The sequence below is a fragment of the Balaenoptera musculus genome, chromosome 4 (genome assembly GCF_009873245.2).
Source record: "Balaenoptera musculus isolate JJ_BM4_2016_0621 chromosome 4, mBalMus1.pri.v3, whole genome shotgun sequence".
NCBI classification, from domain to species: Eukaryota; Metazoa; Chordata; class Mammalia; order Artiodactyla; family Balaenopteridae; genus Balaenoptera; species Balaenoptera musculus.
In genome coordinates, this window is record NC_045788.1 from 132,427,609 (window position 1) to 132,449,990 (window position 22,382).

The 22,382-nt window shown below is 45.9% G+C and overlaps 1 protein-coding gene across 10 annotated transcripts in view; it reads left to right on the top strand.

The window, feature by feature from the left end:
* The first annotated feature begins 270 nt into the window (after positions 1 to 270).
* EVA1C (eva-1 homolog C) overlaps positions 271 to 22,382 on the top strand; it is an 83,982-nt gene continuing 61,870 nt past the window's right edge. For 2 of the 10 annotated variants that reach the window (XM_036851398.1, XM_036851403.1), the window contains exon 1: positions 282 to 1,087. In XM_036851398.1, the coding sequence (XP_036707293.1) occupies positions 928 to 1,087 (160 nt within the window). In that variant the 5' untranslated portion in view covers positions 282 to 927. Of the gene's footprint in view, positions 1,139 to 22,382 lie in introns of all 10 variants that reach the window. The other 8 variants (XM_036851401.1, XM_036851397.1, XM_036851396.1 and 5 more) reach the window with 8 other exon arrangements.

Below are 22,382 nucleotides of genomic sequence, written 5' to 3' on the forward strand. Positions count from 1 at the left end.
CCCATTTATTGCGTTCGGCGGCTGTTTGTGCCGGTCCAGTGTCAGATCCTCTGAGCGCGGCGGACAACCAGTACCCAAAGGAAACGTAGTCGCAGCGAAAAGAAACCGGCTCTGGAGCCATCTGATCCGTTTTCAGCACAATGCACATCCCTCCTCCCCCACCCCACTCCCCCCAGCCCCGCGATGGTTCCCCTCCTGGCTGCGTAAGCTCTGGCGTCGGGCAATGCTCCGGGTCTCGGTCTTCTCTTCTGTGAAATGGGGATAACTGTGCGTGCTTGGTGATTCTGCACGTGGAGCGCGCTGGGTCGCAGAGACGTCAGTGCTGCGGTCCCACACCTCCAGTACCCCACCTTCCCGCGGCCCCCACCCCGGCTCCCAGGCTCCAAGCGCGGCTCTGCCTCCTAAGTGCGTCACGGGCACCGGCCGCACTCCACAGACGGCCAGGGCGAGGCTGGCACGGGGCCAGGGCGGGCCAGGCCAGGGGCGCTGAGCCGTCTCCGGGGCGGGGACCCGGGCGTGGAAGGCGCTAAAGTTGCGCGACCCTCGGCGCGCTGTTGGGGGCGCCCTCCGCGGCGGGCAGCGCGCCAGGGACCGGCCTCCGCAGCTCGGGGCGCGAGAGGCTACACTTTCCCTTCGCCCCCCGCCCTCGCTTCCTCCCGCGCGGCCGCAGCGGAGATTTCCTCTCGGGGAAACCACGCGGACTCTTCCCGGGGCTCCTCGCCCCGCCCCAGTTCTCCGCCCCCTCCTCTTTGCTGGGGAGCCGGTGCTAGCCCGCGGCGGGGAGGAGGCTCTGGCAGCCTGGGCCAGGAGGTGGCAGGGGGCCGCGGAGCCGCTGGCTACCAACTCGCCCTGCCATGTGACGCCGCCCTCCGCCCAGCGACCCCCCGCGCCCCGGGCCCGCGCCCGCGCTCTGTGGCGCCGCGCACCATGCTCCTGCCGGGACACGCGCGCCCACCGCCAGCGCCCCAGCCAGCACAGCATCCCGGCCTCCGCAGGCAGGCAGAGCCTCCTGGGCAGCTCCTGCGCCTCTTCTACTGCACCGTCCTGGTTTGCTCCAAAGAGATCGCAGCGCTCACGGACTTCTCCGGTAAGAAGCGACCTCCCTCGCTGTGCGCCCCCGGCGCCGCGGGGCGCCCAGGTGAGCCCTCGGTTGGGGGCAGGCGCCCGAGGGGGCAAGGCCGGGTTGGTTTAAAGTTGGAGCGCGCTCAGAGCCAGTTTTCTGGCCTGATAATAGGAGCCCTTAGCATACTCAGTAGCTGCGCATGTGGGGTGGTGGCAGGGGAGCCCCCCGAGAAGGAAGGTTGGGTAGGGTATTTGGAGTTTTTCCCTCAATGAGTTGACTTCCTCGTCAATTTCCCAGGGTCAGGGACCCGACTCCGATGGATGCGGGTCGGCTTAAAATACCTTAAACTGAGCCCTGTGCCGCGCTCAGCGCTGTTGGAACACGTGTTGTGGTCCACTTTGCACTTGGTTTGCTCTCCGCATAGTCCGGGTGTGCCCCAGCCAGCCTCTCAGGTGCCCACGTAAGGAATCCAGCCCAGAGGACACTTGACCTGAAGTCTGCGCCGACAGGCACGAGGGAAGCCCAAGGGGATGGGAGGTGTGGTGGAGACGCAGTAAGAAGATGAGTAGAAGCTTACAGAACAGAGAGGAGACTGAGGGGTAGGACTTGACCACCGAAAGGCACCAGCGTCTCCCATCTCCATCCCCCATTGCCCGTCCCCCATTGCCTTAACAAAAAAATAACGACTTCCCCCTCCCAGTAAAGGATGAGGCTTTTCTTTGGGGGGATTGCGACCAAGGCTTCCTCAGCTGATCTCAGATAGTTCTGGCGCTGTAGGTGTGGCGCAGCAAAGTGAGAGAAGTTTCTGGGTTGACGAAGGCTATAGGAGCTGCATTCTTACGTTATGCTTGCTTAGAGTAACAATGTCCTTGCAATTGTATCGGACCTGGGTCTCCGTCTGGCGAGGTTGGAGGCCTTTCACCCTTTCCTCGCCCCTGCCCTGCCCAGGAAGCAGCTCTGAATCCTCCTCTTCCTCTTCTCCAACATCTTCTGCCAAGTCCAGGCTTCCCGCATCCCTGCCTGAGGGTCTTTTGTGGTATAATCATGGTAAACAGGAGTCGTTCCTCAACCCTATTTGTGCAGTAGACTAGTACATGGCAGGGGACACTGGCAAACCAGAAGCTGAGTTGGGTTTCTAGTTTACTTACAGAGAATGTCATTGTTAGCTGAGAGCCCTTGGGTCAGAGTTTCTTTGCTTTGAATATTTAATATCAAGGCAGTGTTTCCACCTAGCAAAGGAAGCCAAGATATGTCTATTTGGCAAGGAAACTGTGGTCCTTAAAATCCAGCACTACAGGGTCAGAGCGCTATGGTAAATGTGCTGGGAAAATGCTGGCTATCAAGTGCTATTGACTTTTTTTTTTGGTAATAGAACTTTCTTGGCTGCTAGAAAAGTTCTGTCTTTGCTGGTTTAAGCTATGGAAAGCAGTTCCGAATTCAGCCACCATCAAGCTCTGAATATTGTTAAGGAAAGAACTGAAAGCCAACAAGCCCTTCTTTTGTGACATCATTGTAACTGAACAAATATTGCTGTAGGTAAACCGCGGTGTAACCATTAGATTGTTTTCATAGATTAAAGACACTTAGAGTTTGTTTCTTTAGTGAAGCAGTTACAATCCTTGATGCAGTCTGTAGGTTACCACCCAAGTTTGGAATTGTCTGTACGGAGCAACTGTTCCAGAGGGTGAACTTGAGCTATCAAGCAGGGATGCTCTGCCCTGGGAAATGGATGTTTTCATACATGTTTTTCTAAATGACTAAACAATAAAAGGAATTTTCTCCTGCTTTTGATGGGAACCTAAATTCCAGGGTTTTAAGACTCCCTGAGCCAGCGTTGGGTCGGCGGTGATATTTCCAGGTGCATCCACAAGGAGTTCCCATGTTTCCTCTGGTCAGCCTTGCTCTTCAGTGATGTGAAGACCAGGGAGAAAGTGCCCGGGAGCCTTTTGGGAAGAAGAAAAGAAAAATAAGCTTCTCTGAAACCACAGACACACTCAGGTTTAGATCTAAATTCTATCTTATGTGACATCAGGGAAATATTAGAAAAGGCTCAGGGAGAAGGATGAAGTCTTCAAAGTTGATTCATTTGATTTGAAACTTAATGAACCTTTAGGGACCCCCTAACCATGTGACATACGGCATCGAGGAAAACTCCTAAGCTCCAAAGATGACAGTCTGAGGCTTCAGTTGGATGTTTTCGTTGAAGCAGTGGATCCTGATCACGTGACTCCAACACACACCCCCGCCCCTGCCACCCCCCACTGTGGCCTCAAAGCCTGATGTCTGCTTTCCTGGGGACAGGAGGTCCTATTCCTGCACTTGGAGGGGTGTGTACAAACCAGTGCCTGAAAAAAGACAGTGGACCCTCCCTGTCGGAGCCTGACAGCAATAGCTGAGAGCTGGAGAGCAGCATTTGACAATGTAGTTACTTGCTTGTTCTTCTAAACAAGGAAACATCAAAAAGCCAGACCGAGGGAGGGTGGAGGGAACTTGGGACCCCTTCAACCTTCGAAAAGAAGGGGATGGAAGAAGGATGGTGAATCCAGGTGAAAGAAAGTGCCAAAATGAAAGGGGTCCCAGCTATTGTCTGTATAGTATAGGGCCTCCCGGGAGATTAACGGTGCAGAGTTTTGGAAAGTTACTTAAGCCTTTCTCTTCTTTGCAACTCTTCCTTGAGCTTTTTCCTGAGGCTGTCAGCTGGTGTAGTTTTCCTGGGTCATTGATTTTTTTTTGCCCCAGGGATTCCAGCATCGGATCTCACTCTTAATAAGCCAGAGGCTGCATCGGGGCCTCCTCCTCCCCCTCCATGCTCGTGACTTGTGCTAATCACCTCCAAGCCTGCTAGGAAACAGGCTCCCTAAACACCCCCTTCCCTCTCCTCCCTGAAGACATTGAGATGCTGCCAGCGGCCACTGGAAGGCTATCATCACTGCATTAAAAACACATCCCAGGAAGGCAAGAACAGTTCATGCAAAATTACTGCCTCTGATCCTTAATCCCAAACTCAAATGCGCTTGGCTTTCATCCACTTTCCTCTGGGATGGTCTTCTGTTCTTTTGACTGGATTCCCAAATTGAGGATTTAGCCTGAGAGGTCCAAACTGATCACTGCTTTTTTTTTTTTAATAGAAATATAATGTCAGCATCATCTTTGTTCAAAGAACAAGGCAGGATGAGGGCAGAGGGGAGGGAGGGGTGCCATTTTGGTTCCAGCCATAAAACGCTAAGGATCCTCTACATTTGGTCCTGCTTTAAAGCGTGATGTTTCAGTGCATCCCTGAACTTAGCTTGCCATGTCCCTCAGGTCTTGTTCATTTTTTTGGCAGTTTTACTCTTTGCCGAGAGCAGGCACAGTCTTCTGCTCTTCCCTTTCTCCCTCTTCTGTTTTGTTCTGTGTTTTCTCTTTTTTTTCTTTCTTTTCTTTCTTCTCAAAGAGGTTCAAAGTGATGGATGGGCTGATGGGCAGAGAGGGAAGGAAAGGATGGAAAATTCATCAAGTTCCCACTTGGATTCCTAGAAAACTCTTGACTTTTGACAAAGTCGTCACGACCACATGTTTACACGCTTGGTTTTACCCTAGGGCACGTAGTGGTAAATGTGGGAAGCAGAAAGGAAAGGAGGTGAGAAACAAGGGGAGTGGAGCAGCTTTTAAAGCCTTCCTTGTACCCAAATGTCCTCAGACCTCAAAGAAAGGGCACTGCACGAGAGAAGTGGGTCTCTGGGCTGACGTCCTACCTCCTGCCCCGGGCATCAGTAGCCCAAGCAAACAAGGTGTGGGGCTTGTTATCAGATCATTTGCAGCCCAGCAAATAAGCCCCATCCTAGCTCCTTATTTCATTGGTCAAGAATTTCAGAATGTAGAAAAATGGTCATTCAGTTGATCTTGGGGGCTCGGGGGTGGGAATTTGGTCCTGATGGAGTTGCCCATTTAGCAGAGGTTGAATCTTCCTGTTCTGTTCAGAGAGGCAGTGGGTCTCAACCCTGGCTGCACACTAGAACCGCTTGAGTCCAAACAAATGTATGGATGCTCTAGCAGCAACTCAAGGCTTCTGATTTAATTGATCTGGGATATCCAGGCATTGGTCTCTTTTTCAAAGCCCCCAGGCAATTCCAGTGCACAGCCAGAGTTGAGAACCACTGCTCTGGTGTCAGAGGGCAGGGCTGCCTCCTGTCTTTGTGTCAGTTCATCCAGGGGGACACGAGCATGACGGGGTCTCCCTTCACCCCCATCCCCCCACCCCAGGGCTCACCACCAGGGAGACCAGGATGTATTTTCCCAGCTCTCAGTTTGCCGCTGCATCCCAGCACACACGTATGCACACACTTATACATACATGCACGTGTGCCTATGTGCACACACACGGCTCTGCTTTTTATTACGCCTTGGTCACATCATCCTTTTATTCAGGATTGTCTTCATTTTTAAAACTTTTATGGAGCGAAAAGCCAGCTCGTAATGAAAGAAAAAACAAAGCAAATATCTGAAGGAGTTGTCCAGCTGTCACAGAAGAAGAGGGATGAAGAGTAAGTGTCTCAAAGGGCTAGTCTGTTTCCATGGAAAGTAACAACGTTTGAAAAGTGTTCTCCCAGCTCTTTCTGTAGCCGAGAAGAGGAGTCTGGGTAAGGGAGTGATCCTGCTATTGATGGCTTTGGTCTCCCAGGCACTTTATTGGAAAGGGCAGCCTAGTTGCCGTTTCAAGGAAGGAACAGAAAGGAAGGGAGTAAAAATTAATTGAGCACAGGGTTATCTGATTTCATCCTCATAGCAACACTGTGAGGTAAGTAGTAGTCTCACTTTACCCAGCCTCAGAGAGGTTAAGTGACTTGCCCAAGACCCCCCAGCTAGGAAGCAGAGCAGAGGCAGACCCTAACTCCAGCCCAGGAGTAGGGCCATGCTGGGGGGCTTGGCCCGTGTGGGTGCCGAGTGGGGGACAAAGCCAGAGAAAAAGTGCCACAATTTGCTTAACCTTTCTATGTAGTCCTTGGATTGACCGTGGTGGTTTCAGTTGCCCTCTGAGTAGACTGACCTTTTACCATTCCTTCCTTCCGCATCTTCTCATCACAATTCATCCATAGTAGGTACAGGCACAAGGTGATTAGCGGATAGAGGAGAAAAATGTTAGAACTTCTGTTCTTTTCTATTTGTTTCTTTTCTATCTTTAAAAAAGAAGTTATGTTTTGCTTATAATTAACATAAAGTTGAGGGAGTTCCCTGGCTGTCCAGTGGTTAGGACTTGGTGCTTTCACTGCCGTGGCCCATGTTCAATCCCTGGTCAGGGAACTAAGGTCCCATAAGCCATGCCATGTGGCCAAAAACAACAAAAAACAAAAACAAACAAACAACATACAAGTTGACAGTAGAACAATACATAATCTCTTTTAAAAAATTTATTTTATTGAGGTATAGCTGATTTATAACATAATTTCTAAATGTAATATATTGGAGATGTGTTCTCAAAATATTTTTACTGATGGGGTTCATGATTTTAAAAATTTGGAGACCACTGGTCTTCTCAGCCATCCTGTCAGCACCTTTAAAATTCTTGAAAAGGCACCACTTTGGAAATAACATACACTGAAAGAACAACTGCTCCCATGTGACCCAGCCCTACCCCTACCATGCCCACTACCCCAGTTAACAACTGCTAGTAAAATTTAGAGGCAGGATGTGAATCCCGTAACTGTCTTGTTTCAAAAATCCATACTCTTGTCATTCAAGCTAAGTAATGGACGTAGAACCTAGGGGCAAGGCATTCTGAACTTTTATGATACTTGGCCACTATTTTATTTTATTTTTTAAATTTATTTATGTATTGATTTATGGCTGTGTTGGGTCTTCGTTGCTGTGCACGAGCTTTCTTTAGTTGCGATGAGCGGGGGCTACTCTTCGTTGCGGTGCACGAGCTTCTCATTGTCGTGGCTTCTCTTGTTGCAGAGCAGGGGCTCTAGGCACGCAGGCTTCAGTATTTGTGGCACTTGGGCTCAGTAGTTGTGGCTTGCGGGTTCTAGAGCTCAGGCTCAGTAGTTGTGGTGCACAGGCTTAGTTGCTCCACGGCATGTGGGATCTTCCCAGGCCAGGGCTCGAACCCATGTCCCTTGCATTGGGAAGTGGATTCTTAACTACTGTGCCACCAGGGAAGCCCTCAGCCACTATTTCAATGAGGCTGGTGTGTTTGTATCTTTCTGGAAGGAAATAGCTTTCCTGAATAACATCAGTCCTAGAGTCACCTAGATTTTAGCGATAGAAGGAGACTCTCAGATGGGAGGGTGGCCGACCAAGTGATTCTAATCTGTTTTCTCTGAGCTCCTCTCTTTCCCCGTGGGGTCTCTAATTCTGCCACCCCTTAGCTGGCCCCTATGTGTGCACCATCTCAGTTTAAGCTCTGACCCATCGTAAGGGGTATATTCTTTACTTGGTTCCCTTAGCACAAGTAAGAGAAGTTAGTTAAAAATACTGTAGTGTAGGGCTTCCCTGATGGCGCAGTGGTTAAGAATTTGCCTGCCAATGCAAGGGACATGGGTTCGAGCCCTGGCCCGGGAAGATCCCACATGCGTGGAGCAACTAAGCCCGTGTGCCACAACTACTGAGCCTGAGCTCTAGAGCCTGCAAGCCACAACTGCTGAAACCACGTGCCACAACTACTGAAGCCTGCACTCCTAGAGCCTGTGCTCCACAACAAGAGAAGCCACGACAATGAGAAGCCCGCACACCGCAACGAAGAGTAGCCCCCACTCACCGCAACTACAGAAAGCCCGCGCACAGCAACAAAGACCCAACACAGCCAAAAATAAATAAATAAATTTATTTAAAAATACTGTAGTGTATCAAGAACATAAAGCACTGCGTGCCACACAGTGCTTTAAGAACTTCATGTTTATTAACTCATTTAATCCTCACCTACGAAGGGAATACTGCTATGATAAGTTGAAGAAATAGCATCAAGAGAGGCTAAGTAACTTTTGGGGATTTGAATGCAGGCAGCTTCTCTAATACTAAAACAAATAAATTACAAGTTGTTTAAAACAGTGCCACTTCTGTAATGTATATCTCTTAATATACCAGATCCAAATCTTTCCCAGGACTTACAGGTATTGTTCATTCCATGTCGTGTCTAGAGATAGCACTGTCCAGCCCCAAATAACTGATTACAGGATAGGATCTATAATCTATTTCTGGAAATATGGTGGAACTGGTGTTCTGGAATTATTTCCCCAACAAAACACTTAGGGCTGCTGAATAAAACATAACAAACATCCTTTAAATGCATGAGTGAGTGACTAAGTGCAAGGAGTAGCCAGGGAACAAAAATGAAGAGGGATCAGAGAACGGAAGAAGTTAGCTGGCACCAACCCTATGGCTACACTGGGGCCTTTGATGAGCTTTACAACCAGTATTTAATAGGTACATGAGGGCAAGAGGCAAGACATTAGACCAATGTCAGGTGAGAAATTGGAATAAAGATCTCCTTATAAGGCCAGGACATGGAAGGGCTAAACACTCATAAAAAGATGCATGAAAAACAAATCAGCCTTCTTGTAAAGAAAGATGACAAGGAAACATCTCAGCTTAGGTTCAGGATTGGAGGAAAAAATAATCTCTGTTGAGACTATGTAACCACAGGTCTGCCTTTTCAAGAGTCTGGGTTTTGAATTCACGTTGCCTTTACCAGGAAACCCAAGCTGAGAAACTAAAAAAGTTATCCCAGGTTAGTAGTGCCCCAGGGTGCCTGGGAAAAACACACAAATACTCCCTGCATAGAAACATCAACACAGGCCCCACAGATTCTGATAGATAAAATTCTGATTATGAACACAGTATCCAAAATTACACTATGTGAATAATAGTCAGCAGCAAAAACAACAGAGTTTTTAATAAATAAAATAGGGAATATAAAACATAAAAAAAATAAAAGAGAGAATCTAAAACATGAAGAAAGAATGAAAGGCTATCAAGAAAGATCAGGCGTATTTTTTTAAGGAATCAAACATATGTACTAACATGAAAAATATATTCATTGACGTTCAAAGCTTGATGGGTAGATTAGATGCAGCTGAAGAGAGAAATAGTGAACTGGAAAATAAAGCTGGGAAAATTATCCAGAATGCCACAAAAGAGATAAAGACATGGAAAAAAGTTTATAAGACATGGAAAATGGAATGAAGGTTCAACATACAGCTGATCAGTATTCCAGAAACGGAGAATAGGGAAAATGAGGGAAAGGCAACACTCAAAGTGATAATACCTTAGAGTCAATTTTCAAGAGTTGATGAATGATTCAGATTCAAGCATCCCAACCAAGATAAATAAAAATAAATTTATGCCTAGCATATTAAAACTACAAAATACTAAAACAAAGGGACAGTTTTTAAATGATCAGAGAGAAAATAATTTTCATCTATAAAGGCTTTCCCATAACAGTGAGAGCCAGAAGCCAGTCAAATATTTTCCAGGTTCTGGGGGAAAAGAACTGTCAGTGCAGAGCTATATACCCAGCTAAACTATCTTCAAGAGTGAGTATGAAATAAGGGCATGTTTACCACTAATAAATCCTTACTGAAAGAACTACTAAAGATTATACTTCCTGAAGAAGGACACTGAGTCTAGAAGGAAGGCTTGAGATATAAAGAAAAGAAATGATGAGCAAAGAAATGGTATAACTTCTAATGCACTTTACCTATATTTTTTGCTGTCTGCCTGCTTAGAGAGTGTCATTTCCTTGCCTTGAGAGAGATGTTCTCTAGGATATCTTGTACTTTTGGCAGCTAAAATCAAGAGATAGCTTTTTGACCCAGTTGAACTCTTCCACTGACTTATGACTTTCATCCTGAGGGTACCCAAGACCCCTTCCCAGGTGGGCATCAGTTCCCTTGTGAGTACACAGGGGAAGGTCTGTATGAAAGAACAAGAAATGTTCTCAAGTCTTGCAGGTATCAGATGCTGTGCTAGGTATCATATAGGCCTACTCTAAAGAGTCAGTTCTGTCCTGAGAAAGCTTCTTTCTCAGTGGTTTCATAGTCACACAGATAACAAAGCAGTTTGAGGGATGAAGAATAGATTTGGCAGGTCACATTCTCCAAATGGTATCCAAAGCACAGAGCTTGGAATTGAGGGTTTAGTAGTGTATCCATAGACCTACCAGATGACACTGCCCATGTATAGGTTTTACATTTCCACACCTGCATTTCAGGACACCTGTATCACTTGCTCACTCAGGCTCCTGAAGATGAACTTCTTCTGCATTAACAAATTAGGGAATGAAGCGATGCTTGGGGTTAGTTTGGACCTGAGAGTCAAGTTTTCTATACACAGAGAAGCAGGCAACATTAAAATTCAAAACTCAGGCCACTGACTCTGAAATGTATGTTTGCAAACTGTCTGATTTCATGTCTGCCTCAGATGTCCCATGAATACAAATCACCTCATTTGGGGTTGGAGGAGCAGGGAGGAAGAAACCTAAGAATGATCTCCAAAACAAATCTTTAATTTGGATGAGGATAATAGAATGTAATCCCATTTCAAGTCTGTCAGCATTCCTTTGATGATTACAAATGAGTCCCTTTTTCCCCTGCAATGTGGGGGAATAATCTGGATAAAATAACCCTTTTTGTCTGTGAGAGCCTGAACGACGCATACTCATGACAGCTTTCAGAGTAGTGTTTCAGAGTCTGAGAAGGGCGCTCTGCTACCAAGTCCTTCCCTTTTTTCTCTTGACTTAGAAGATTTTTCCCTCTTTTCATGTTTGGCAGCTTCCAAAGGTCTCAGGCTTAGAAATCATAAATCAATCGTAGTACTGTACTCTGGAACGAGAGGGACCTGGGTCACGGAGCCCTTTCTCCTCTCTGTTTGTTCAGCGGGAGACAGGTGGAGATGAGAACGCACGATCTTATCTAGAAGGCCAATTTGTACAGCTTTTGAGGGATACACTTTAAGGAGTGCATGCAATTATCGTCTCCTTTCTATTATAAAAATGTACACTGAGTCAAGTTCAGGCTCACACACCTCTTTTCTGTCCATTTGATGGTGAAGTTAAGGGACAGTCGTTTTTAAACACCTTGTTCTATTTTGTGAGGCCTAAACACACCTCCCAAAGCTAACAATGCCAAATGCTTTGTGGACAAGTCAGACCGGATATAAAGACTCAGGTGCCATCTGCAGCCTCAGGATGAAAAGGGGCCTCAAAGGCCCCGGTGCTGCAGGACCTGCTGTGTGGCGTCTCTCCTGCAGGCTGTGGAGAATTCTACAGAACGGAGCCTGTGGTCTTCTCTGTTTTGCCTCTTTAAACCTCCGTTTAAGCGTGAAGGTCCCTTTCTTCTGATTTACTTTTTTTTTTTTTTAAGCAAAGGGCTCCAAGATTTTTGTCCCCAGGATTATGTGTAAACAGTGTTATGGATCCCTAAAGCCATAAACCAGTGCTTTGAGGAAAAAGGTCTCCTCTTGTCTCAGACTTCTGCATTTCTTTCTGGCTGTTCAAGCCCGGTTATTTGGGTTGTCAGTCTTCACCAAAAATGCCGTGTGGTCCTTATAGTAGATGGCTATCTTCACTCAAGGAAAATATAGCTTGTCCTAATGTTTAATCTAAACCAGTGATTCTCAATGCTTAGTGAAATAAGACAGAAAGACAAATGCTATATGATATTTACTTATACATGGAGTCTAAAAAATAATACAAATGAACGTATATACAAAACAGAAACAGACTCACAGACTTAGAAAACAAACTAATGGTTACCAAAAAGCAGAAGGAAGCAGGGGAGGGATAAGTTAGGGGCATGGGATTAATAGATGCAAACTACTATATATAAAATAGATAAGCAACAAGCAGTTACTGTATAGCACTGGGAATTATACCCATTATCTTGTAATAAGTTGTAATGGATTATAGTCGGCAAAAATACTGAATCACTGTGCTGCACACCTGAAGCTAACACAATATTGTACATCAGCTATATCTCAATAAAAAAATAAAGAAATAAACCAATGATTCTCAACCCAGGGAGACTTTGTCCCCCCAGGAATATTTGGCAATGTCTGGAGGCAATTTGATTCTTCACAACTAGGGGTGCTATTGGCATCTAGCGAGTAGAAACCAGGTATGCTGCTAAACATCCTTACATCAGGCTTTGGTGATTCCAGCAAATTCACTCTTCCCCACAGCGCGCGGAAGTTCAGATATGGTCAGGTAAAGTCCATACCTCACAGCTTGCTGGAATAATAATAATGATGATGATGTAAATTTAAAACTAGTACTTAGCCCTGCAATTTTAACCCCATCTGTGAGACTGAATCACAAACATTTGACATTCTTAACGTAAGACTCTCAGTGTATCAGACTGCATATACTCCACCTAATAATTTACCTTGCCAAAGAAAGAGAATACATAAGTGGGTAATGAAGATGAATGGTGCAGACTCTCATGAAAGACCCTGAGGCAGTAGCAAGTCACATTCCAGAAGGTTCCAGAAGGTTCCATGGAAGACTGTAGTTTGAGTTTGGTTCACATGTCACTGTCTGACACAGGATAGTACACATACATGTGTAGTGGCACAGGATAGCCACTACAGCAGGGAATGATCAGGTCCTCGGTCCTCATGCTGAGGTTGAGGAATGCTGGGCCAAACAAGACAACATGCCATGGCTTTATGTTCTACAAGTTTGGAATCTTAAGAAGGTGGGAAAATTTTTTAAAAACCAAGGTTGAGTCTGGAAAACCTAGAGATGGCTCCACGATGCTTTTCTCAAGGCCAGCTTGCCTTCTGCAGCCACCCAAAAGTCTTCAGTTCCACAAAGCCAAGGACATGGCAATCCAGGCACTGCTCTCATCCAGGAGATTTTTATTCAGGCTCCCCTCACCCCCAGCTTCCTCTATGGAACTTGCCTATGTCTTTGGCCCTTTTGTCCTCCTCATTTCAAGCTCAAATACTCGCCATCGTTAATGTCAATCTAAAATAGCCCTCTGGATGCAGAGGTGTTTAGACTTGAAGTCGCTTGCTCGCTCGCAGTGTGAGGATGTGTTTGCAACACCTCTCAATTATTTCACAACTTCACTGAAACAATCCTAGGCGTGGGGCAGGATGGGGGGGGCAATTTGATTTGAATTTTTAAAAGGAAGAGAGCAAGTCTTGAAAACCATGCTCAGATCTGCTTTTCCTTGGCTCCTCTCACTGCCTCCCCCTACTTTCTTCCTCCTCTGTTCCTGCTTCCCTTCTTCCTGCACCCTGTCTAACCCCCCCCAACCTTTGCACCCACAGACTGGCAGCACATATACCCGCTGACATTTCTGTGCAAAGTCGTGTCCCCATCTGTGCCGCCTGTTATATACTCTCTAAAGAGACCTGTTCAGAGATGGTTCTAAGAGTGTTAATTGCATGGATGAATCATCTAGTGCTATTTCAGTGCAACCCTCCCCACCCCTCTGCGCTGAATGTTATCACCTTATCAGGCCACATTTGAAGCTTCTGTGGTCATGGGACCGGGCATCATTGTAGGGCCCACACTGAGTAGAAGGAGAATCAAACAGATCCCTCTGAAATGATAGCTACAACCCCTGCCCAGAGGCCACCAGACCGGAGGACAGGCACCCACTGCCAGAGCTTGCCTTTCTCTGTCACCCTTCTTTCAAAGAGGTTGCAACACTAATTAAAATATTTCTTTCCTTCTGCCAAACACAGAGAAAATATAGTATTGTTTCCAAAAGAGCAGGCAGGGGCACCAGCAGGAATGGGTGTGCAATATTTGTAAAGTTTCGTGACTCAGTAACTCTGAATCTCCAAGCATTTTAAGAGCTTTGTCCAAAAAAAGGTCTATTGTGTGGCTCTTGGCACTGAAGAAAATAGCAGGCCTGTCAGAACTCTGTTTCAGATTTAATTTTAAAGTGGGTGATGTAAGAATGCCATCCAACGGGAGGGCTTTGCTGCTTTTTCTCATTTCCGCCCATTTTGGTGTGAGAGAACTTGAGTGTTCAGAATCCGTTTATATTAAGAAATTGAAGCATCTTCCCTTGACACCATGTTAATAAAAAGGCACCACATTCCTAAGCAAAATACAGTATGTCTTTAAAATGAATATGACTTCCTGCAATAAAAGTAAAAACATATTTGACTATATGTGTATATTTGATTTTTTGACTATCTCTCTATGTGTGTATATATATTTATGCACATATACAGAGCATCTTCTTGCCAGATCTCTTTTTTTCAATACACTTTTTAAAAATTATAACTTTTTTCTTTTTTAATTGAAGTATAGTTGATTTACGCTGTTTCAGGTGTACAGCAAAATGATTCAGTTATGTATATATATGTATATATGTGTGTATATATATATATATTCTTTTTCAGATTTTTTCCATTATAGGTTATTACAAGATATTGAATATAGTTCCCTGTGCTATACAGTAGGTCCTTGTTGTTTATCTGTTTTATATATAGTAGTGTGTATCTGTTCATCCCAAATTCCCAATTTATCCCTCCCCTTCCCTTTCCCCTTTGGTAACCATAAGTTTGTTTTCTGTGTCTGTGAGTCTCTGTTTTAACAATGCACTTTTGAAAATGTAGGCCTAGAGACATTATTGATTTTCCCAAATGCTCCATGCATTTGGTATTTACTTCTGGATACAGATGTTATAAAAATAAGCAGAAAAAAACATTTTATGAAGATGCTCTTTCCTAGTTGTTTTCTTCCCAGGGTATTAAACAGTGAACAGTGATTTTTTTTCATCACATAGACATGTTAATATAGAGTACACATTTATCCTCTATGTCTCTGTGTTAATAAAGATTATATACTGTGTTTTTAAACAAAGAACCAAGGGATTCTATTCAACCATTGGATTCAGCTGAACCATGAGTAGGTTGTAAGCTTCTAGGCTGGGAAAATTTCTCACAATGTTGCCAAGCATCAGTCCATGTTACGGGAGTGACTTTCCCTGCTTCCAGTGCCACCGGTCCTCAGCAAAACAGCCTCTATTTCCTTCTTCCTGGTTTCTAGAAAACTCCCTTAAAGACCTGGACAGTCACTGAAATTAAGGTTTTTTGGTTTTTTTTTAATAATGGGAAATTTAACATGTATACCCCATACGCAACATGGATTGCCCCAGGCTGGGTCCAAGATAAAATCAGATCATGGACAAGAAGATCAGTCCCGGGAAACCGAACACAGATAAACCCACCATGACTCTCCACAGCCCCAGGTTGTTACTGTGAGGAAGGTCTGGCCAAAGGGAATGCCTTAGTTACTTGCTCCTGTGTGTGTAGCTAAATGCGTGTGTGCGCGCACACACACACACAGGTGAGGGGCCTTTCATTCTCAGAATGCAGTCAGACAGTGACATGTGAACCAAACTCAAACTACAGTCTTCCATGGAACCTTCTGGAACCTTCTGGAATGTGACTTGCTACTGCCTCAGGGTCTTTCATGAGAGTCTGCACCATTCATCTTCATTACCCACTTATGTATTCTCTTTCTTTGGCAAGGTAAATTATTAGGTGGAGTATACGCAGTCTGATATACTGAGAGTCTTAACGTTAAGAATGTCAAATGTTTGTGATTCAGTCTCACAGATTGGGTTAAAACTGCAGGGCTAAGTACTAGTTTTAAATTTACATCATCATCATTATTATTATTCCAGCAAGCTGTGAGGTATGGACTTTACCTGACCATATCTGCACTTCCGCGGGCTGTGGGGAAGAGTGAATTTGCTGGAATCACCAAAGCCTGAGAACCAGGGGAAAGGGTTAAGCGTTTCTCACTGCAGGGCATTTGGGGCCCAGGGCTGATGCCATTGCATACTAAATCCTTCCTCGATTGGATTTTAATACAATTATCACCAAAGAATTAAGTCACGAAAGGACAACATGCAGACTTTAGAAACAGAGCTGTCCAACAGAAATATGATGTAATCCATGTAGGTAATATTAAATATTCCAGTAGCCACATTAGAAAAAGTAAAAGAGGTGAAATGAATTTCCATAGGAAATTTTACTTAAGCCAATGTACCCAAAGTATCATTTCCACCTTAATAAGTATTTTTAAAATTATTAATGAGATAGTTTATGTTCTTTTTTGCTTATGAAGACTTGGAAATGCTGTATGTATTTTACACTTACAGCACATCTCAATTCAGACTGGCTGCATCTCAAGTCCTCAGTAGCCACGTGTGGCCCGGGGCCGCCATACTGAGCAGCACAGTGGTGGAAGGTTGAGCAGGGCATGGAAGTCTATAGATGTCTAGAGCTGCGCAGAGTTGAGGTCGGGGGTCAGCGCAGAGCCTCAGGCCTCAGCTCTTGGTGAGGGCATCTTCTTCTCACAGAGCCCCCGTCAGGCTGCCTCGTGAAGGGGCCAGTGCCAGCTGCCCCAATTCCTCCCTGGGAGCTTGGCCTCCCCAGCTTGCCTCCTTGCCGCGTGGAGGAGGATTGGTGTCCTCGTGCTTCCTCCAAGCCCTTTCCCGAGAATCCTCCTAGATTTCTGTCCTTGGACAGGGAGAGGGGTGCCGGGAGTCACCAAACTGTAACAGAACCTTCCAGCAATACCAGAAATTGATCAGACCTACTCGCCTTAGTCCCTTTTTGCCACGTGGACATCACAAGGATTTCAGGCTGTCATCCTGTGCAAACCCACCGCGAGGCATCGGGGCTCAGGGGTGCAAGAGTTTTTGAACTGTGCATCCTTCTCCTGGAAAGCTTATTTCTCCCAGAGGCTGCTCTTGGTTAACCTTAGCCCACAGCGGAGAGAACACAGGCTAGGTACCAGTAAGGGATCTGCCAGGATGTCTCCCAGCTTATTAGAGGCGGGACCAAGATTGGACTCAGGACTCGGCTCCTGTTTGGAGTCACCGTGCTGCCCACAGGATCAGCTCTCAAAAGGAGCAGAGGAGGGAATTCCCTAATGGTCCAGTGGTTAGGACTCAGTGCTCTCATTGCTGGGGACCAGGTTCGATACAAAAAAACGATAATAATAAAATAAAAAGGAGCAGACATGAGGGGTTCAGAAAGACCCCAGCCCAGAACTCTCCCCTGCCCTGATAATACCACGGGCTGAACTGGCTGTTTATTATTCCTCTGGGCTCATGCTAGAATCACCTTGGGGGTGTTTTCAAATATACTGATGTCTGGAGCTCCTCCCCAGGCTAATTGAATTGGAATCTCTGGGCTGGGACCAGGGCATTGATATTTTTAAATCTCCCGAGGTGGTTCTGATATTCAGTCAGGGTTGGCACTTGCTGGAAAGCATGGCACACTTTTAAATCTGTCCATATATTTATTCAATATTAAATATTTATTATTATTTTTCCAGACACAGAAAATTTATAATACTAGTCCAAAGACTTCCTTTATACTCTTCACTCAGATTCCTTAATACTCTTCACTCAGATTCCTTAAACGTTTCCATTTTATCACATTCGCCTTATTCTTTTCTAAGTTGCAGGTAAGATGTCCTTTACTCCCAAGTACTCCCATGTGTTCCTTAAGAACAAGGACAGTCTCTTACATAACCAAGAGCAATGATCAAAATCAGGAAATGAACCTGCCGCAATACTGTTTTCTAATCTACAGACCTCATTCAGATTTCACCAGTTGTCCCAATAATGTGCTTTAGAGCAAAAGAAAACCTCAGCTCATGCATTATTTTCAGTTGTCATGTCTCTTTAGTCTCCTTGCAACCTAGAATGGCTCCCAGTCTGTATCTTTTCACGACACTGGCATTTTTGAATATTATGAGACGGTCATTTTATAGCCTGTCCCTTAGTTTGGATTTGTCTGATGTTTTATTCTTATGCATTTGGGCAGGACGTTACAGCAATGAAGCTGTGTTCTTTTCTGTGCATTGCATGGGGAGGAATGGGATGTCGGTCACCCCATTACTCTGAAGTGACTTTGATGTTTGGTGAAGGTGTCTTTGGGATGACAGATGCCATCATCAGCCATCCTCACACAAACTGAGTTACTGTAGGTAGCAATATATCTAGCAAAGCTGTTAGGGTCTTGAACTCAGGAGAAGCAAGTCTTAAAGCAGAAGAGGGGAAAGAATAAAAAGGTTCTGGAACCTGGAGCTTTGGCAAGGGGAACTGGTCCAGGAAAGGCACTGCCAATGTTGCTGCTGGCGTTGGGATGAAGTGACAGGACAGCATTTGTTCTGGAAGGGGCTTCGGATTAGGGAGAGAGGCAAGAAGAGAGACTGCTTACTTGTGGCTTTGGTGAGGACTGAAATGTTCCTTTTTAATCCTCCATCTAAATCAGAGCAACTCACTATTTCTAAGCTTTGGTGCACCTCGCAGCTCCATCTGTCTTTTCCTTTGGGATCGATAGCTTCCAGTTTAGCCCCAGATATAATTCCTGTTAAGATCATGACCAGCTTGACACTTCTGGTAACTCAACCTGTTTATTATCTGTTGCATATCTTCAGATCAGATGTGGTTTTTACCACTTCAAAGAGCACTAGAACTTCAACTGATGGAATGCATCCATTTTGCTTCTGGCTCAGAAGACCTTCTTATTCCACAGATGAAGCCTATTACTTGTTTTAATAAATTATCAAAACTTGGTTTTCCTTGTGTGTACATGTAGGGAACAGTGTATTGACTGAGGTGGAGCAGGAGATGGTGTTTATTTCTGTCCATCTGGTATACCAGGCCTCCCGAGGGCCCCTGAGTAGCAAGCAGTTTCCCTCCTGCACTGCTGTTGGTATTTCTGCTCATGGTTGTCTTTGGCTCATTATCAGAATGTGTCATTCCCTTTTCTTTGTTCCCTCTCCTTACTTCATATATTTACCTTCACCTGGGCTGTTGGAGAAACGTCACATTGTCATGGAGATAGTGGCCACAACAAATTTAAGTTCCCCAAACTCATGCTGTCCCTCGGTCACTTCCTCATACCGTTGAACCAAACAACAACTAATGGAGGTAATAATAATAATAAAGATGAATGTTTATGCACAGCTGACTCTGGATGTCCCCCCCAAAAAAGATATTGGAGTCTTAACCTGGTACCTGTGACCTTGTTTGGAGATAGAGTCTATGTAGAAGTAATCAAGTTAAGATGAGGTTATTACAGTGTCCCCTAATCCAATATGACTGGTGTCCTTAAAAAAGGGGAAATTTGGGCTTCCCTGGTGGCGCAGTGGTTGAGAATCTGCCTGCCAATGCAGGGGACACGGGTTCGAGCCCTGGTCGGGGAAGATTCCACATGCCGCGGAGCAACTAGGCCCGTGAGCCACAACTACTGAGCCTGCGCACCTGGAGCCTGTGCTCCGCAACAAGAGAGGCCGCGATGTGAGAGGCCCACGCACCGCGATGAAGAGTGGCCCCCGCTTGCCACAACTAGAGAAAGCCCTCGCACAGAAACGAAGACCCAACACAGCCAAAAATAAATAAATAAAAAATTTTTTCAAAAGGGGAAATTTGGACACAGAGAGACCCACAGGGAGAAGGCCATGTGAAGAGTACAGTTATGCTGCCATAAGTCAAGGAACTACCATAGCTAGGGGAGAGGCCTGGAGCAGAGCCTTCCCTAGAGCCTTCGGAGGGAGCGTGGCCCTGTCGACACCTTGATTTTGGATCTCCGGCCTCCAGAACTGTGAGGCAATACATTTCTGTTCTTCTAAGCCACCGAATTTGTGGTACCTTGTTACAGAAGCCACAGGAAATTAATACAGCAGAGTTCTGAGCACTACGCATATAATAGCTCAGTTAATCTTGACAACGGTCCCCTGAGATAGGAGTTATTATTGTTACCTTCATTTTATAGATGCCTGTCTGAGGCTCAGAGAGGTCGGGCAGTTTGCTCAAGGTCCCTTGAGCTGGTAAAACCCCGCTTTACTCAACCCTGTAATATCCACCTCTGGCTGTCATCTTACTTCTCACCTCTCCTCCACAGCCACCCTGTACCTCTTCCTCCCTCCCGTCCTCCTTCCCTCTCGGTCTCCTCTAAGGGGCCTTCTCTGTTGTTCTACCTCTTGAAGGTCTGCATTCCCCAACGTCCCTGCCCTCGGCTCTTCTCACACTAGCCGTTCCCTCAGGTTTCACCTGTGCGCTGATCACTTCCTGGTTTCCCTCCTCCCAGGTCCCTCTCTGGAGCTTCTGACTCTGGACACTCCGCTGGGACGCCCCACGGGCACTCAGAACAGAGTCACAAACCCTGCTTTTGATGCTGGATTTCCCAAGAGGACAGCATCACCAGTTCAAAACTTGGGAGGCATCCCTAAGTCTCCCTTGTCCCTGTGCCCCTCACCCCCATCCCCCGTTCCCACCGATGCTAGGGCTAAATCACTGTCATTTCAGTCTGGACCCATCTGCATAATCAGCAGGACCCAAATGCCAAATGAAAATAGGGACCCCCTTGTTCAAAAATCAGGGGGAAAGAGCTGTTAAAGGCACTAAAATATGAAGTTTTCTTGTCACGCTGGTTTTTATTTGCTCTTCAATGTTCTAAGTGAAAAAAAAAATGGACGCTTTAAATTATTAGCATGGATTTTATTGATCATCTTCATATTAGGCTATGCCAGTTTTAAATACAAATACAAGAGCGTTGAGCAGGTATATGGAATTACAGAAATGACACATCCTTATTTTGTGTATGTAGTGCCCATCCTGCTACTGCTGTCTACCTTGTCTCTTACTGATGTGTAAGGAATGATTGAAAGGAAAAGAAGCTGTGGGTTCCTCTGTCTTTCCCTTTCCTTCTATGTCATCGTTTTCAGTGTAAGTATCTGGCTAATGTAAACACAAGTGAAAAAAGATTCGGTGGGTTTCTTGGTTGTCCCTATTTCTTACGATGCCCTTGCCATCCTTCCTCATTCAAAGCAGATTCCTGTTCTAACAGAGGGCGTGGCCTCTCAGAGCTGTCCGTCTCTCTGCTTACCCAGTTGGAGATGTAACGCGCTTTCCTGATGCTCACTTTGAGATTTGCTGGTCGGATCGCACTTCTGCCAGAATTCTATGCTCGGGGCATGTCAAACACTACATGGCAACGTGGTGGGAAACAACAGTGGGAACCTAGGTTACAGGGGGTCTCCTCTGCCCAAGCACATGCCCCGTTGGCCTATGGAGCTTCGTTTACAAAACACAAGTTCAAAGATTAAATTATTAAAGAGTTTCAAGGTGGTCACAGCAGAGCAATAAACCAAGAGCTGGGCTCTTCTGAGCCTGGGGCTGGCTCTGTGCACCAGCGCGGGTCGTAGACCCACGATGTCGACTCTTGATCTCCATCCCTCCCTCCCCGTCCCCCTGCCACTGTCTTAGCTCAAGCCTTCATCCTTGCCCCCCAGAGGACTGCAGCCACCCTAATTTCTTCATAGGTCTCTGCAGTCCATCTAACACAGGCCACTGGATTCAGGATTTCAAGGAATTGCCAATCTGACCAGCATCACTTGCCTGCCTTCGAGCCTGCAGTGGCTCCCATCTGACTTCAGGTTAAATGCAAACTCCGTAGGAAGACCTTGCTGACTTCGTCAGCCTTCCCTCCTGACTTCATACCCTGTACACTGGCCACGCCGAATGTCTAGCTCCCTTTGAGCCTTTGCACATCTGCCCCTGCTGCCTGAGGCTCATTTTCACCTGGTTACCTCCTGCTCTTTCTTCAGGCATCACCTCCCACCTGGAAGCCCTCCTCGCCTCCTTCTCGGGTGGGTCAGATGTCTCTTGTTATTGCCCCCTGCCCACCAGACACCCGCTGTGCTCCTCTACCACAGCATTTAAAATCACTCTGAGCATAATACTATGGCAAAGTGTAGAGAGAGAAGTGGTGAGCAGTTCCTCCTTTATTCGGCGTCCTGGACTCAGGCAGGGGTAATGAGGGGCCCTTGAACCTGGAGTAGAGATCCAGGCCCAGAGTCAGAGCAGGGACTCACCCAGGTCCCCGTCACCAGTGGGGCGTGAGATCTTTTGTGCCGCCGAAAGTGGAATACTTCCCTCACATCTCAGAGGGCTGTCGTGAGGACCATCATGAGCTAGGAGATGACAAGGCTTTTATTAAAGGTTGAACATTTTATAAAAAGGAAGAATGAATAATTATATATATATTTTGAAGCAAAGACCAAGTTCTGCCACATGGAGACTTGTTCTGAAGGCAATCCCAGTTCTGCATGTTTGAATTACCTATAAAGGCTAGCGCTTTTGTGGCTGTGTAAATCCCACTCTATCCTTAATATAGAAATACACTGGGTTCTCATTATTCGAGGTGATATGTTCTATAGAGTCCTGCCGTATAGCACTGAATTAGCAAATATTGAGACATTGTTCCTCTGAGAATGCACAACCTAATTTTATACATGTTTCTGCTTAATGACACCTTATTTTATAAAAATTTTTATTGGAGTATAGTTGAC